Consider the following 17,780-nt stretch of genomic DNA (forward strand, 5'->3'; position numbering starts at 1 on the left):
TCCCTTCCTGAATGTCTTTCTGTAAAATTCTTCACGTCTATTAATGGAAGATTTCATTCAGTTTAACCAATGAATCAATACTGCACCAAGATAGCAAAGGAATTGTCTCCGAAGTGTTAAACAGACAAAATTTAAGCAGAATTTCAAGCTTGGACAAAATTAATTATTAGTGTAATTATCTAATTAAAATAGTTGAATGCATTTATGTAGCACCTTTCACTTCATCACAAGGAACATTAGAGCCAATGAAATAAGTTTGAAGTGTTTACATGTAGAGAATGTAATAATCAGCGAGCACACAGCACTCCTGCAGGATTGCACCTAATTGTCAGTCTCGATGTTGGGCTCAACGCTCCAGAGTGAGATCCGAACCCACCAGCTCTTGATATAAGGCCCTGAGTGCTCCTAACTGTGGACGCTAACTGCAACAGGCAGTTACAGGACGAGACAGAAAAGACAAAAAAAACCATCTACATTTAAAGTGCTGGAAAATCCAACAGTTTATTTTACTACATTTTGTGACTACATAAACGCTGAAACATTTTAACACTGAAAAAGCATAATGACATCATCACTTGCTTTTTTTGCTTAGCAAACACAGCAGATGATATTGCACGGCGGATAGTGAGAACATCAGCAAAGCTTCAAAAACTAAAAGAAAAAGTCTTAACGCAGTACAGGAAAGATACCTAGAAACAAGCCAGAATAATGCCTATTGCATTACACTCGCAGCTACACACAAAAATACATAAGAAGCGCTTGACTAAGAGAAAGATTGACAAAATATCAGCAATAAACCGTAATCATATACAATAATCACTTATTTGGAAATGCAGATGCAAACGCATAAACTACTGCCGCTTTCTAATTTGCAAAATGTCAGCAAGTTGACTTTTATCAAAACGTTTTTTTTTAAGCTTTTCTGATTTAATTGCTATGGAAGAACTCCCTCTGGCTCTTGGAAGATATGCTATTATCTATGCACCCCTCCACCTGTTGATTGTCTTAGGCGCTCTCTTTTAGGTATTAACTCCAAGGCAATCTAACTTGAAAGTGGAAGTGCAAAAATGCTGTGCAACTAACCTTTCTCGAATTAAGCAATAATAAACCTGAAAGTGTGTACTATTGATGAGAGAATGTACGGTTGATTTCCTTGAACACGAAAGACCCTGTCTAAATCCAGTCGTAAATGCACCCACACTTGTTGTTTCACGATGGCAATGCGTGTTCCAATACTATTTGGAATATGTTCTTCCTATTGATGAACCAATGCATATCCATTTCAACATTTGATCATTAAACTCACGTTATACCACCTCAGTTACACACCATGGTTTATTTAATTCCAATAATGTGTTTTGCAATATCCTACAGCCTACTTTATTAGTGCAGTTTAACATTGCGCTGCATATTGCACGGTTGGAGTTTGGGATATAGAAATCACTAGCCACATGGTTTCGAGTTCATTATTGATGTAAAATGGTGCCTTGGAAAATTTGTGGACAAATAAAAAGGTAACATCCAACCACCTTGTTTGACAGAATCATTCAAAGAACTTCTTAAAATGAAAGAAAAGATATCAACAAAATACCCCAATGTGCCAACACCACAAGTGAAATTAAAAAAACGGTTTCTAATCAACTTGTTCCTTACATGTAGCAAACCAAGTAAGGCTGGGAAAAAATAAAAACAGAAAGTACTGGAGAAACTCAGCAGGTCTGTCAGCCTCTATGGAGAGAGAGAGAAACAGAATGAACGTTTCGGGTTCAGTGACTGTTCTTCAGAATCTTCTGGGTCACTGGACACGAAATCTCAACTGTGTTTCTCTCTGCACATATGTTACCAGACCTGCAGAGTTTCTCCAGCACTTTTTAAATTTTCGTTTCAGATTTCCAGCATCCGCAGTTCTTGGTTTTGTTGAAGTGAGATTTGAACCCGGATTTCTGTCTCACAGAGAGGAACGGGATCATGGCACCACAAATGTTTGCACATTAACCAGGGAAGAAAGGCTGGCCTTTGTCTAAAGTATGTGCTAGTTATACAGCTTGCTTCCGAAAACTAAGGACTGCTGAGGGGTGGGGAGGAAGTAATAAGAAACATGCAAATACACATTTAAAATTGCTGATAAGTGCATCAAATAAATATTTATTACAAATATATAAACCACGCTGTCAAAAAAAACTGAACTAAAAATAGAATTACCACTAAGGTCGGATATTACCCTTTTCATGTGGACTGGGTCGGCGATGTACGAACAATGCTCGCCCTACAAGCATTTAACAACAGTTCAGGGACCCACTCCCCACCACCTCCCACCACCCACCCCAGGAGATTTCGAAGTTTATAGTCCGCTGTGAATCACCTTCGTTCACCATACTTCCCTCCAGCAGCAGCATGAACATGACGTGGAGAGAGTTTCCATCATCAAGTTAGTTTGTCTGTACAGTTTACACGCCCTCTACTTCCTATGCCCGTGCGAATGCCAAATTTATAAAGGTAACGGTTCACAAACTCCTGCGTTTTAAAACGTTAAACAGATTTAAAATTCTTTGGACGTATTTTATTCTCGAAAAACACCCTTCCTTGGCATATATATTTTTTTTAATAAAGAAACAACAAAAAAAAGAGACTTTAAATATAGTTTACGAGCCTTCTAAGTGATGAAGTTGTTTTTCTTTTGGCATGTTAATTTGTTTGGCATCTGACAGTGTTTGAAACACACGAAGTGACTGCTAAAGAGATCTCGGGAAGATGTTAGGCTCTGCAGTCATACAGCATTTCTTCTTCATCAGCAGTTATCTCAACATGACAACAGAACTCTTTGCCTGCAGATTGTATCAGAAAGCTTTGGTTGTTTTAGAAACCTACTACCAGATACATCATTTCAACAGATACAGTTGCATAAATGAATACAAGATTCGAGAAACTCTACATCAGACTGATCAAAAGAAAATCACAACACATGAACCATTTTTTTTCTTGCAAGGAATACTGACACACACCATAGCAGAGGATGGCTTACACTGTAAAAAGACTACTTTTAATTTAACACAAAGGCCCAGTTTAATTTCAAAAGAAAAGTCAGGTTTCCTCCCACAACCACTGCTACCAACCTTATACAACCCCCCCCCCCCCTCAATCTTCAAAATACTTCTTCCTCGAGCGCATCAGAGTTCTGCCAAATCTACAAAATAAATAATTATAAAGCTTTGAAGTAACGTTAACAATTATCAAACTATTAAGTTCTGCCTTATCACATAGACTCTCTATACAACATAACCCTAAAGATTCATTACTATGAGGTATCTTGAGAAATTGGTAAAGAATGCACGGCCTGCGTTGTGTGAATACTCCAGGACGCAAAAAAGAGCTTTGGTTGTCAGCAAAAAAGTGGAAATATCCTTTGGTATCAAAGAAAGTTTCATTGCATGGTTGCACTGCAAAGCACCACGGTGAAGAGTTATTCCATTTTTTTTTTAATAGTGGCCTTTCGAGAGGCTGAGGTATTCAAGAGTAAGGTGAGAAGAGGTCAACAGCGGTTTCACACTTTGGTTTAAGCAAGGCACTCGTCCTATGATTTTACAAGTTTTGCAATATGTTTGCCTATAGCTTTTTTTTTAAATGAAGAAAACTTCACACTGAGTGACAGTTGAGGGTTTAAGGAACGCCGAGTAACCCACTCACGAAGGCCGTGCAAGAAAAATCTTTGGTATTCTTTGGTATCATCACTGTGATTAAAATCACGAATGGGAATCGAGTGAGGTAGCGTCTTTGGTTCACACTATAAATAGTAGATCTTTACACATTTTTACACGTGGAAGCAGCTATTTTACCTTTGCTTCTTTGTCTTAATACTAGTAAATGATTACCAAATGTATCTTAAAGCTAACCACACCACAAGAAAACACAAGGCCAGAATATTGTTAAAATCCGAATTATTATCCATCGCAATGGCCTCCTGCGTATGAACGCACCTGGCTAAATGTCACCTTTGAAAAATCACTAGTACATTCTCCTTGTTCCGGGGGCTGTTTCTTTCTCTTATTGTTAAAACTTTACACAGTTTCCTTTGGTGGCTGTAGAAGGGAAAGTTGGGGTGGGGCGTATGGGCCAAGAAGATTTTTTTGAAAAAAAAAACTAAAAGACTTGAACGAAGTTAACAGTGGAAAATGTCACTCCAGAGAATTGTATGAAATCGAGGAAATTTACACTCAATTATCCCTTAATGTTCCGGGAATGAGGATGGGGAGATTAATCAGGTACACAAAATAACATTAAAACTACCTGGGAATTCCTATATATTTCCTAACGGTGCTAATCTCAGTCTTTCAAAAATGAAATATGCTTTCATATTTTTTTTCAATACAGGGACGCCTGCTGAACACGGTCAAACGGTATGATTTCAGACTAAGTGGCAGTAATTAAAACATGTAAAAACATTATGATTCTTTCCCTTCTGACAATGAGAGAGAGGGGCATTTCTTTCAATGCACCAATTATAATATTTCCTTTAGGCCACTAGTTGTGCTCCACCTCCTCCCCACCCAGTTGATCACTTCAATTATATCCAGTTCGTTCTTGATTCTTTGGAATATACATTTTCTAATCCCCATTAGTTTTTAGAATTGGTGTTTGTGAAACAAACTAATGTTGAAGGTGAGCTTGTACTTTGGGGTTTCGCTTGCGTGTTAAGCTTGAGGTAAGCAAATGGTTGAACTTACTCTTGATTCTTTAACTTGAAGTGACCACAGTCACCATTGTTGACGAGTCAATCCCTGTCATTTATGCAAGACAGATGTCATTTATTTTGACAAGCTGTAATAAATGCCATGCCAATGAAAGGGCCGCGCTATAACATTAACAACAGCGGCAGGCTTGTTAAGGCAAATCAAACCATGCTCTTCTCGACCTGAGATTGAGTTGCCAAGTGTCCCTGGGCGAACCTGCTTCGAACTGTTTGTGCAGGTGTTTAAATAATTTCGTCCATCCCGTTTATAATCAACATGTTACTATTGGTGTGTCACGCCATACGCCCCCATGAAAGCTAAAGTTTGCACCCATGGCCCTGTTCAGTTGAAGGCAGAGCGAGTTCATAACGAGAGTATCCTGAAGGTGGATACGAAAATAATTGGCTGGGGTACAAAATGGCTGCCTTTCCACTGTAGCTCGCCGACTTGTAACACAAGTGCAATGTTCCTGAATAAAAAAGTTATCTTTGGTTTTTAGCAGAGTCTATATATGATTTTTTAAAGCACAAAGGGTGATAGGTAACTGCAACCGGGTGACTGAACAGTTGCATTTTGTCAAGGTACACCTTGACTTGCAACCTGAAACTATCTTGTTCAGCATCCCAGACCTGTACGCCACAGAGTTTGATCTCTGTGCTGTTTCACTTTGGAAAACTAACCTGAATCACAAAACAACAGTTAAACGTTCGCAGTATTTGACCAGTAAAGTGCCTCCATTTTAATTGGCGCATCAAGACTGTTCGATAGCTTTGCTGTTACCTTTGGGGGGAAAGGAAATTGGATTTTAAAAAAAAACGGTTCTTTCATTGTACAGACTTCCCTGTGTTATACTTCCCAGATCCATGCAGGACAGTGATGTGTAATCGATTGGTTGATAAGGTGGGGAATGGGGGAGAGTGTGTGCATTTAATAAGAAGTTACATTTCCTGTGCTACTTGCTATCTTCTCCAACAATCCAGTTTCTTTTGAATATGTAAGTTTCTTTTATCCTAATTTTAGAATTGCGCTTCGTTTTTCTGGTTGACTTTTTCCCCCTAGAAACATTGGAGTTACCTATTGGTTTATCAGGCGGGAATTAAGGGTCTTGGCCCCGGACAGACACGCAGTAAAATGAATAACAGCAGCCACATCTTGATCTTAAATTGAATACTTTCATATAGATTCAAATTTAGGCGAATTTGATATAATTGTTGCTTCCGAATTTGGATCAGAACATACGTGGTAGATATATCAGAAAAAAAGACCTGTGATTGTATCAATTAATGTGTTGTAATAGTGTGGTCAGTGGAGTATTCATGTCCATTAACGTGTTTGACAATAGAGAGTCAATTCGAAAATCACACCCTTCTTAAACACGTTTCCTTTTCTGTCTAGCGAATTGGATAACAAGGAACAGGGGTACAATGATTCCTAAGTGAAGTGATCCTTACATTCCTGTCAGGTTTTTGATTTATACTTTTAAAAGACTGTTTGAAATGCAATGCGACATCATTAATTTAGTGTGTGCAAAATACATTCGAATAGAAAATAAAACGAAATGGTAGATTTCTTTGTAGATTCCCAATAAAATTAATACTTGTGCTTCTTGCGAAATCTCGCTGTCATTTACCCTAGTCTTTGTTATCCAACATAACTCACTTCTATGACACTGAGTTTAGTGTTAAAACATTTTTTTTTGGCCTTGAGCTGTTGCATTTGCTTCGCCCATGGAACAAGGAAGATGCACTAGTGTGAGGTGACAGAACAGCTCTCAGAGCGTTGAACAGTATGCCCCCAAAATCGGAGCTTCCGTGTTCAAACAGCAAAAGAGCTTGAATCCAATCACATTCCAAAATGAACACAGACGACTCCACAATTGTAGCGTTATGCCTGAGCACAACCTGCAGACCAGCCCCATTTGAAGTCTCTGGCCACTGACACGTACACTGTACTTTTAACAACATACACCTTCATGGTATTTCCGCTGAAATGAAATGGGTCAATGGTTGGAGTAACGTTCTTTTCATAACAACATGACGATGCTCCCAACAACTTACAGTCACACACGTTGAATGATGCAGAAGGTGTACGACCAGCGGCTTTGTTTTTTTTTTGCAAAAGTCATAATAAAGTGTTGCAGAACGGAGTCCTAATGCAGGTCAATTAAGTCTTTGGTTTCGTTGGACATATAAATATTATATTGTCTTTGAGTTCGATAATTAAACCTGCTATCTGGAGGTCCTGGTCAATTATTTTAAAGCTATTCCACCGAGGTTTAGTCCGGGGTCTCCTTCATGCTTTGGTACAAGTGCTCGATGAGGAAGATGAGTTGACTGAGTTGGTGCTGCCGTCATCCTGCCACTTATCCAAACTCCTCCGACGTGCGTTCATAAAGAAGTTGCTGACGGTGCTCAGCTCCAAGCCCAGTTGCTGGGAAATGGTTATTTGCAATTCTTTGGACGGACGCTTGTTTTCCTTGAATATTGCGTGTAGAGTTCTGCGCTGAACGTCTGTGAAGACCAGCCGAGGCTTTTTGGGCGCAGCGCCCCGCTCTTTTCCGTGCTCCTGCTCTTTTCTCTTGCAGGCTGCAAGGCAAAGACGTAAAATGAATCGATGAGCCACTTACAACGCGGCAGGACAGATCAGACAGTTTCATAGTCAGAAACAGATGTAATGATCTAAGCACTATCGAGTTGCATCATTCAAGCCTTAGTTTTCAAATAAGATCGCAATTAGTCACTTAACGATCGGAAATTCCTTCCTCGAGGAGCTATTTGTCAATTTCGGTTCGATTACTGACAACAGTTTCAAATGTAACCAATTGGCTCTGAGCGGGGGAACTGACTAAACGGAAGTCGTCAGTAAAAGAGACCATTATTGCGAAGCGTAAATATAGGAATAAACTTCCACACCGGCAAGATCGAAGTACTCCACTATAAGAAATTGTTTAGTATTTTATAAACAAGGAGGTTTCAACAACATTTTTTGGACAGGCGCCTTTCGATTAGCAGGATTAGGGTTATGAAGCAGCCATTGGGGGAATCCAATTCATTTTGATTCACTCCCCACCCCCAACACCCCGTTTTGCTAAAATTGTCGACCCCATTTGTCTCTGAGTCCAAGTTTATATTTTCAGGCCCCTTTCGATCCATTACTCCCTCGATCAACGTTTCTAGTTTAGGATACCCTGTACATGGCATCATTTTGTCTCCCAATCGGATACATTGCATGATCAAAAGCAAATAAACCAATGCCAGAAGGCATTTGATTCAATCGGAAGGAGTAAACTCCTTGGACTCGGTATCATTGCCACCGAAGAAACGTTCAGTGACTGCGTTGAAAAATGAACCATATATTAAAACGGTCTCAATTAACTCGATATGCACAATTGTAAACTGTAAATATAGATTGACTTCTGAAAAACCTATTATCAAACTAAGTGAAATTGTTTGACAGTTCCTGCTGATGGGTTAAACAATCTTGTACCAACATGCCTTCATCTTGAGTCCCTTTTACATATACAACACGAAACAAATATCTTAAACGCTCAACCCGCACGAACAGGTGGGTGGCCCAGCAGCACAATGGAGATTTTTGTTTCGATTTGCTGGAATTTTGGTTAGAATTCAGTCTTGCTTGTAGCCGCTAATACTTTTTAACATGCGCCGTGCTTGGTCACAGGAATCAGCTGTTAATGGCTACCATATGAAAACGAGGTACAACTAACCGCCGGAAGAGGCTTCAGCAGGAGGGTAACAGTGTCAGGAGGTGAGAGACACACTCTACAAGACAAGAACCTAACCTGCTGCTTCAGGTAGAGAAAACTGTCGAATGACATCTGTCAAGAAATAACGAAGGGAAATACAGGGATATGCACCGGAACTGCATAACTTAAAATTGCTGCTTTTAAAAAGGATGCGAATTTCAAGCAATTTTTTTGGTAAGCGGAAAGTTTGAACCTCCGGGTGGAGCTGTCCGAGGTCCTGAACGCTGCCCGCACGTTATACTTGACCAGCGCTGCAACAGAAGCACCTTTTTATTTAGGCATCATTTACACTATAAACTGCCACACTCCATTGGATGCCTTTTAAAGTTAAAAACAATTTTCCGATTAATCCCTAATCCAAGCAAATTTGCGGTTTTCAAAGCAGAGCTGGTTGAAATCTTCATTAAAAAGTTGCATTTATCTCTGTTTGACAAACTTCAACCGGATTAAACCTTTGAGGGTCAAACAACAGCGCGGCGGCGCCCAATACCGCGAGACTACAGTCAAGCTTCAGTGTTTACCCTTTGCATTAAATTGCGTGAGCTTCACCTCACTGCCTGCTGCTGGAGACGTAAGTGTTTGTATCAATAAATATTTATTCCAGTTCATGACGTCGGGAATTGAAACCACAAATCCATCCATTAGATGGCGTAGTGGTCCTTTGGAACATAGCGGCGATTCGAAAACCCTGCACCAATAACTCATTTGGTCTTATTGTATGAATTAGTTTCAGGGGCGGACGGAACATGTAGGCACGCTGCAATAAATCCTCTACACCGCCACGTTTTCGTTGTGGAGGACTGACGGATCAGAACAATCAGTATTACACTCATTTAAGACCAAAAAGAGGGAAAAATAAAGCGCACACACTACCTATTCATATTTGTAACTTGCTCTCTTTGGATAAACTAATAAGACACTGTAATGAGATGATTTTGAGATCCACTATTAGAAGGTTTCAACATGAGGTTTGATAGCACTTTGTCTTCTTATCGAGTGAACACTTGTGTTTAATTACATTCAAAATCCAACTAAAATATTGCTCCCTTTTATAGAAAGCTAGCAACATGGCAGTGAAAGGTAGATCTCATCTGAACATGCAATACTTTATGCGAAAAAAAATGATCGAAATGTTTGTTGGGAATATTTCCGCTGGGAATCTTTGGTCACACCGACCAAGGTGAAATGGGAGAGATTGTATAGACGCTGCAAAGCTCCCACTGAAAAGCTCGAAGCTCGGTCATTTGCCTCTCTCTAATTGCTTCTACGTCATTTGACCCAAATCAATCACTTCGCTCGAATTAGATATAGGCAGATAACACTTTAAACTTCATCATTTACCTATTAATTACAATCGTCGTCATCTTCGCAAGTGCAAAAAGGCTATCAGTGGTGATTTTAATTATTTACTGAAACCTAATCGAAACAACAACGGTTGCACAAATGGCTGGAGAATGAACCAACAGTAGGCTATAATTCTACTCTGAAATCAACGGTTTGGCTGTGAATCTTTGTTGGAAAAACTATTGTGCACTGCAAACGCCGGTGAAAATCTCCATTTAAAGGATTAATTTCTACACATAGACTTAATCTTGCAGGTAGAATAAACTATAGAATAAACCGTTTTCAAAATTATGCCACATTTTAAAATTGTTATAGACTTAATCTTGCAGGTAGAATAAACTATAGAATAAACCGTTTTCAAAATTATGCCACATTTTAAAATTGTTATAATGATCTTTAAAGTGGAGATTATGTTGCTGCCGCAGTATCAGTAACATTATTTAAATGCTTGTAAACGCCTTCAGTTTAGCCAAACATTAACAGAAAACAAATGTGGCAGGGTATTAGCTAGTTATAAATCAATGAGGTTACAAGGACACTGACAAGCAAAAATCAGGAAATGTCACAGGTGTAGAACTTTCCCAGAGTTCAGCTATTTAGCTTAAAATATTCCAGAACTCGTATCGTGTCTCTTATCATCAGAAAGCAAACAAGCAAACAGTGGGAGCTAATGTTTTCATGTGTGACTAAAAGTTTATTAGAATCCCCCAAAATGCTTCCCGTTAAAATGTGTTTGTTCTATCACACAAAGACAACTCTCCCACTGTCTGGGAGTTGGCTGAAGTGGGTTTCGGTGCGAGTGTAGAAACAGGAGTCTCTTCATTTGTGGATAGGCGAATCTGGCTCAGGACTTTGATTAAAATAATTAATCAGAAGAGACCTTATTCCCACCCGCCAAAAAAATCCTAAATTCTGGAAACATCATGCCCCGTGGAAGATATGCTTGAAGTGATTTAACGTTTCAGGTTTCTAAGCAACGCACCAGATACATCAAACAAAAGCCTCAGCAAATTATATGCAACTTTGTAAAAATAACTTGCTTCACAACTTAAATTTGGCAGTAAATATGTAGCGGGTGCAATTGTCGTGTGGCCTGCGTTTTGCTATTGTCTAATAGAATTCCAGAAGGAATTCAAAATAATGCATTTTACACACCAATGATGTACACTCGCCCGTCTGCTGATGCACAACAGCCTTATAGATGCTGTTAGGTAGTGGTTGCTGTGCAAATCAGAGGGGAGAAAAACCACTAAATGTATAATGTATCAATTTTTACAGTCCCGAAACAAGTATACTGTATACACTCAACGTTTCAGCTGCACCAATAAACCCATCGTAACACAATTTACATCAAAAAATGTGGTCAATTCAAAGTGGCTGAAACGTACACCAGTTCACACCTGCACTTGCATAGTCTCTGTTCGTGTTTACAAATCTTTGTTTGGAATGAGCGATTTAGTAAATGAGCAGGAATTGCCAAAAGCCACAATTGGCTGTAATCGCCTGGCATCGTTGTCCTCTGTTTTCGTAAATAAACAAAATTTATAAATTGAGTCTCAAACTGCACATCACCCCTGAAACCCGGCTGATTATTTTCTGCACGTCACTGTTTATTGGGTCGGAACGGGAGCACTGACGTGCTAATATATTCAAATACTGATTGAAAAGCTCATTTACATACAGAGGCCTCTTGGCGTAATTTAGTTAAAGTAGTTGCTATTTAAACTGACACCAAACAGATTTTCGTCTATACAGTTTATCACTATTTCAACAGAATCCCGAATATCCACGCGCAACAGACCCGACTCAGTTCCATGGAAAAATACGACTAAGTGCTTTCAGTTTGGCTGCAAACGTACCAACCAGTAGGATTGATGAAACCATGTTTATTTGGATTGAATTAATATGTCTGCCAATATTGTTAGTAATAACCAGTGCGGCTAGCAGTTATGATAAAACCCTACACTGCAGGAGTTTCTAAAAACCATTGCAGCATTTTGAAAGCCAAGCGACCACGAAAACGGCCCCGACCAAAGCAAAACTACTGCAAATACTCCATCACAAGCAATGGCAGGTCTTAAACAAAACTCATTTGACATTTCATAGGGATTCAGTTCTGAAGACAAGGTTATATGGCTGGACTCGAATTACTCGGCATGTTTTGATGCAGTTTAGAGAAGACATTTGATCTTGGCCGGTCTACGCTGCACTTTGTAGAGATAAAACTGTTGTTCCAGGGGCAGAAGCCAACATGTGCCCAGTCTCCCCCGAATGGGCCGTTCTAGTTGCTTGCCAGTCGCCTCGAAACTTGATGCTAGCTTCTGTTTTTACAATGGGATATTTTTCAATATGACCAGAAGGAGATGTAGTTGTTGAAAAGCATTAATTCCGTCAGTTACTGTGCCAATATAAAGTCAGGTATTGATACTAACTGCTACCCACTTTTTTTCTATTTATTTACGAAACTAAATAAAATCTAACTTTAAAAAGTCCTGCACTGAGATTTTTTTCAAAGCGTGGATAAAATGGGGCTAAGTCTGGGTTTGAAATATGACGAAGAAAGAACAAAAAATGGAGGCTAGCGAGGTCAGAATTGCAATTAGTGTCCTGTGCCTGGATTTGAAGACAGTACAGGAAGTGTCAAGACCTCAATATTCCTTACATGTAACTACCAATTTTTAGACTGTTTGCGGGCGGTTCAATGTAATCTCGGGGCTAGGAATTCCCAAAGGTGCCGCGCGAAGAGGCAAACACCAGAGGGTGGGCGGACAAAGCAAGAAGGGGACCGTATGAATAACACATTTCACTTAGCCATAAAATTGTTTCAGCGCCTTCACAGAAGGACGCTTCTCTCTCTTTTTAAAAATGAATAAGAGCCCTTATACAAAGCAATGAAACCGACTGCTGTTCAGGTGAGGCTGGAATAAAAAAAAGGGATATCATTCCCGGTTAGCAACTGTTTCACAGTCAGTTTGAGGGATTCGGCTAATAAATATCGCCAGTTCTCAAAACATAACAATAAGGCGTCCAAATTAATAAGCACTTGGATACAACAAATAATTTATTATTTCTCTGCTGGGTTTTTTGTTAACATGGATTGTTCAAGCACATTTTGATGGCAAATTTTGATCTGTATTTTCTTAAAACCACGTCCGTAGAAACGCGGTTATGATAGATAAATATAGATCATAAATTCAGACAAGCATTTGGTGTCAACGTCCATTTAAAGGCCCACTTGTGTTTCTCCGTGTAAAATAATGAATGAATTGACTGAGTAATATATCACAGGTTAGGACACAATTGGTTGCCTTTCCATCAGGTTGTTGAGTTTAGCGGCGATAAATATAACGATCAAACGTAAACATTTACTACTTAATGGACACACAAAAAGAATTGTAATGTCTGGGAATATTGCAACGACATAACAAGCTCCTGTGAAGGCCAGGGCGAACAGGAAGAAATGCATATTAATAAGGTAAACAGAAAGGCTCTGTGGTTAAAGAGGCGATTAGCAAAACAAATCAGTAAAGTGGGCATTTCTATTGAAATGTAGACGTGACCTGTTCTAACATCAGCCGGCCTTCCTTGGCAGCGTTTACCTTCAGATAACACCCATAAGACTCGACAACATATTCTAATTCAAGTGGTTGTTTCCAGTATTGATCCATGCAAATAAATGGAGGCTGAGGTCGACAAAATTGTCGTAAAAATACACTCAAGGCAGCGTCTAAAAATCGAACAACGCGAATGTTATCAATCGTTCGATGGAGATTTCTTGGCGAGCTATTTACTCAACCGTACGCATGCTCTTAGAGCGATTGGATTTGGATTTTAATTATAGGACACGAGGAGCTTAAAATAGGTCAGTTTATAAATAAATGCACATATGGGTTAGGTTTGCCCTTTTGCTGTGTGGAGTTCGCTATCCTGGTCTGAAATGACTTCCTAGTCGAACGCTGCTTTCGGTTTTGTACAGTAGCCCAACATTTGTCAGTATGTTGTTGAATTTTTATGAGCTTGGCACATTATTTTCCAAATGCGGGAGGTAAAACTGCAATTTTTTTTTGTAATACTTTAATCCTTTCGCTCATAAATTAGGGAATTAAAATGTTAACGCGCTGTCTGGCATTTGAAACCCCGAGCCAAGTTTCTGCTACAGCCGGGACCAGGAGAGTAACACATGCTTCTTCTGTCCTATTGCAGAGAACCGTATTCCTTCACACGCACACACAAATTACACACACAGGACGGACAAACACAAAATAATGAAAACAGCTTTTTTCTTTGTGCACTTGCAAACCTTGGATTAAAAAAAAATGCTCACAAGTGCACGTCAGAGGCTGTTGTGAAATGGATCACTGCTCCTGACTCCGGTTCGGACTGACTGACTGACTGACTGACTGTCTTTCGTCCTCCTGGGAAAAATTAATGGAGACCTATCAGTTAATTAACAAAGCTTCACACAGGGCCGCACCAAGGGAACCAACCCAAGCTTGGCTCACTCGGCACAACATCATCCCAAATTTACCAAAAAGTAACCAGGCGCCTCGATTTCTTTTTCACCCTCTCTGCAGAGAATTTGGTCTCAGAGCTAACGCTTCATACAACCGCGGGACTCGAAACACTAAATTAATTCTATGCCTCTTACAGCCTTGAATCTATGTAAACAACGATTAACTACTTAAATTCTCGAGTATAAAACCACACACACACACACACACGGATTACATTAAAGCAAGGTTTTGATACCATGTTGGACTGACACCCCTATAGCGGGGAAGGATAAGGTGCAGCCGCTTGTTAGGACTGTCACCGAGTCGCCAAACTAAGGAGACATTGGTGAGGACCGGCTTCTATTTCCCCACCGGGCGCTCTCCAAAGCGGAGGTCAGAAACCTGGGAGCTGTTCTCTCCTCTGAACTGAAAGCTTGGAAAGAGAAGGGGGAACTGCCCCCACACTCCCAAAGCACACCCGATCAGCCAGGTTTGCTATTGAGGGCTGTTGCTACTGGAGCAGAACGCTGGCGGGTCACCAGGAGGGTTTCTGTATCACTGTACTCCCACTCAGTGACACTCTCTCTCTCTCTCACCTCCCACAAACACAAGCAGTAGCTCCCTTACCTGCTAACCTCAGAGCCGACATCCGCTGGAATTCCGGCTCCTGCAGCCACTTCCACATGCGCCGGAAGGTTTCGCGCCCGGATTTGAGTTTACTCCAGGGTTTCGGGTTTCTCAGCAGGTCTGACAGGGTGCCCTGTGAGCGACACAGCACCCTCTGCGCGAAGATCGCCTGTGGGATGCTGTAGCGCTTGAGCTCGGTGGTGATCCTCTGCGCGATCTCCTTGGTGTTGATCTCCTCCAGCTGCGAGCTCTGAGAGGCCGGGGGGCCGCCGGTGCCACCCGCCGAGCCCTGCTCCGCCAGGCGCCCGGTGCCCAGCCCCTGCTGCCCGGCGCCCTGGGCGTGCGGGTGGACGTGAGGAGGGTGAGGGTGGGGGTGAGGGTGAGGGTGCAGGCCGTTGAGGGGCACCATGCCCACGCCCGGGGGGCTCAGGTGCTGCTCGCCGCGGGCTAGCATGGCGGGCGGAGCGGCCTCGAAGCCGTTCGGGGTGGCCAGCAGCTTGTCGGTGCCCAGGGCCCCGCTGTGGGCGTACGGTGCCAGGCCGTGCTGGCTGCTGTGCAAGGTGCCCAGGCCGTTGGTCAGGGGCGAGATGCTGGGGCCTGGCATCTCTTTGTGGTAGTGGCTGTAGAGGCTGTTGAGGGTGGACAAGCCGCGGTCGTCCCGCATCAGGGTGAAGCTGCCGCTGAGGTTACTGGGCAGCCTCTGCTGCTGCTGCTGTTGGTGTTGGTGTTGGTGCTGCTGCTGCTGGTGGTGATGGTGATGGTGATGGTGGTGATGATGGTGGTGGGGGAACTTGTCCGAGACGGTGGAGATAGGAGGCAGCGGCTGCAGAGGGGTCAGCGTGGTGTAAGTGCTGCTCATGCTCATGCCGGGCGGCGAGGTCTCGCAAGCCATGGTCATGGTCGGGTGCAGAGCGGCGGCCAGGCCGTGCTCCGAGCCCCGGTGGTAATCTCCGTCCAGGATCGAAGCCATACTGGAGACCAGCGAGCGGGCGGACGGAGGCAAGCCGCGGTGGCCGAGCGGCCGGCTGTGGGGGCTCGGGCTGCTCATCAACTCTCCCGCTGGCACCGACTGGTCATGGGGCACCCCCTGTAACTCGCCCAGGTTCTCCATCGACAGCTGAGCGTTCATGTCTCGCCGAAGCGGCTCCGCCGACCATCTATCTGGCGTGGCGCTGCCTCATCTCCACACGCAGCGATGCTCAGAGTTGCACCTTCGCACGGAATTCATTCACTCATTTATTCACTCACTCCCAATTTTATCTATTGTTCCCCCCCCCAACTTCATATATATATATATAGATAGATAGATGATAGATAGATAGATAGAAGCCTCAATTTCTCCCCTTTTCTCTCTTACCCCCCCCCCCTCCCTCCCTCCCTCCCCCCCCCCCACTCAAAGCAGGAGCAGCCTCGGTCCGAGCTCGCTGCTGTCCCTCGCCGTCTCTGCAGCCATGTCCTCCCTGTGTGTGTTTGTGTGTTTGCTCCACTCACTCTCTCTCTCTCTGTCTCTCTCCCAATACCCCCCCCCCCCTCCCTCCCTCCCCCTTGTCTCTGGCCCCAGCCGCCACCGCCGTTCCGGCTGCAGCTTCTCTCTGTCCCATCCCCCTCCCCACCTCCCCCTCCTCCTCCCTTCTCCCCGAGCACATCCCCTTCCCCACCTCCCCATCCCCCCTCCCGCCCAGAGCCTGCGCACTCACCCTCTGCGCACCGCCCTGACGTCAGGCGACCAATCACAACGGGCCATTCACTTCCGGGTTTCCCCATGTCAACAGAGAAAGAGAGCAAAGAAATCTCAGAGCTGGATAGATGTCCAATAATCGCACACAGGCATAGAGTATATATTGCAACCTACCCCTGAATTTGAGGTTTATACTGCCCTGTTTTCTCTTTTTGCTTCCCTACATCCCACTCCAAAACACTTGCTCCCTCCCCTCCTCTACCCCCCACCCCTCACACACAACACATACCTCTATTCAATTCAAAATAGAGCCTCTAACTGTACAAACCTCTCACACTCGTTTCCTATTGTTCACTTCGGTTGCCTCTTTATCTGCGACCTGACTTATTTAGAAATTTCAGCCGCACATCAGCTATTGGTTCAAACCCGCCCGAAATTGATCGTTTTGACAGGAAAAGACAAGGCAGGCTTTGAGAGACCAAATCCAAATTTTACAGTCGCCTCTTTGCAAGGTGGTTCGCTTCTCAGGTGCCACAGCCTGTTAATTCCGCGAATTTCATCACACACAGCTCCTGGGAGCAGTCCTTATCTCTCGTTCCTTGGGGGAAAGTCAAGTTGATGCAGTGACAGCTCCTACTGTACCTCGGTAAAAGGGCAGACTCGCACCATCTCACTGCTTTGGGTCGCGGGACGGGAGGGGGTAGGGTGCTTGTAAAAATGCAAAAAGTAAACGAAACCCTCGAATATCCATGTCCCAGCAGTCGGTCAGGGGGCGGTCATTTCCGAGCTGAAATTCCAACTACCAGGCGCAGGTGAAAAGTGCAGTCAACAACTGGTTGAAACATGTTTAGCTAAATTTGTATAATATATGTTTGATCAATAAACTGGGCTTGGATAGGCCAACAAAAGGAGATGATGTAGATTTAATTAACCACACAAGTCACTTCTGACGACGACAGTGCAACAAAATTGGCAAACAAGTTAAATGAAAGAGGGGAAAAAAATACTCCGAGCCATCTATTTTGAATAGGCAGTTGACTCCTGGTCCTCCGCTAGATTCCTTTAAAAATTATATATAGAAGGTCGATTCTTATCGGCAAACAATTAACACAACAACGTGTCTAAGTTAACGACAGGAGCAATTG

At 42.6% G+C, this 17,780-nt stretch overlaps 1 protein-coding gene across 2 annotated transcripts; it reads right to left on the minus strand.

The window, feature by feature from the left end:
* Positions 1-471: 471 nt before the first annotated feature.
* onecut1 (one cut homeobox 1) lies at positions 472-16,211 on the minus strand. 2 transcript variants are annotated; one of them, XM_087981471.1, is made up of 3 exons: positions 14,958-16,211; positions 14,162-14,252; positions 472-7,312 (listed from the first exon to the last, which is right to left on the minus strand). In XM_087981471.1, exons 1-3 carry the CDS (start codon positions 16,084-16,086, stop codon positions 7,090-7,092), a joined length of 1,443 nt encoding a protein of 480 aa, XP_087837597.1. In that variant the 5' UTR covers positions 16,087-16,211; the 3' UTR covers positions 472-7,089. The 2 variants fall into 2 exon arrangements, with proteins under 2 accessions (XP_087837597.1, XP_043533334.1); XM_043677399.2 differs by lacking the exon at positions 14,162-14,252.
* Positions 16,212-17,780: the final 1,569 nt, after the last annotated feature.

This window comes from Chiloscyllium plagiosum, unplaced genomic scaffold, assembly GCF_037043375.1.
Source record: "Chiloscyllium plagiosum isolate Xiang-an unplaced genomic scaffold, Cpla_swu_hap1 HiC_scaffold_39, whole genome shotgun sequence".
NCBI classification, from domain to species: domain Eukaryota; kingdom Metazoa; phylum Chordata; class Chondrichthyes; order Orectolobiformes; family Hemiscylliidae; genus Chiloscyllium; species Chiloscyllium plagiosum.

What these genes read in the sequence shown, in the direction of transcription:
- onecut1 (XM_087981471.1), bottom strand. Translation starts at nt 16,086, where the DNA reads ATGAACGCTCAGCTGTCGATGGAGAACCTGGGCGAGTTACAGGGGGTG. An exon ending in GTCGGCTCTGAGGTTAGCAG is followed by an intron (nt 14,253 to 14,957) that starts GTAAGGGAGCTA and finishes AATTTTTCCCAG; the next exon opens with GAGGACGAAAGACAGTCAGT. An exon ending in ACAGCCTCTGACGTGCACTT is followed by an intron (nt 7,313 to 14,161) that starts GTGAGCATTTTT and finishes TTTGCCTTGCAG; the next exon opens with CCTGCAAGAGAAAAGAGCAG.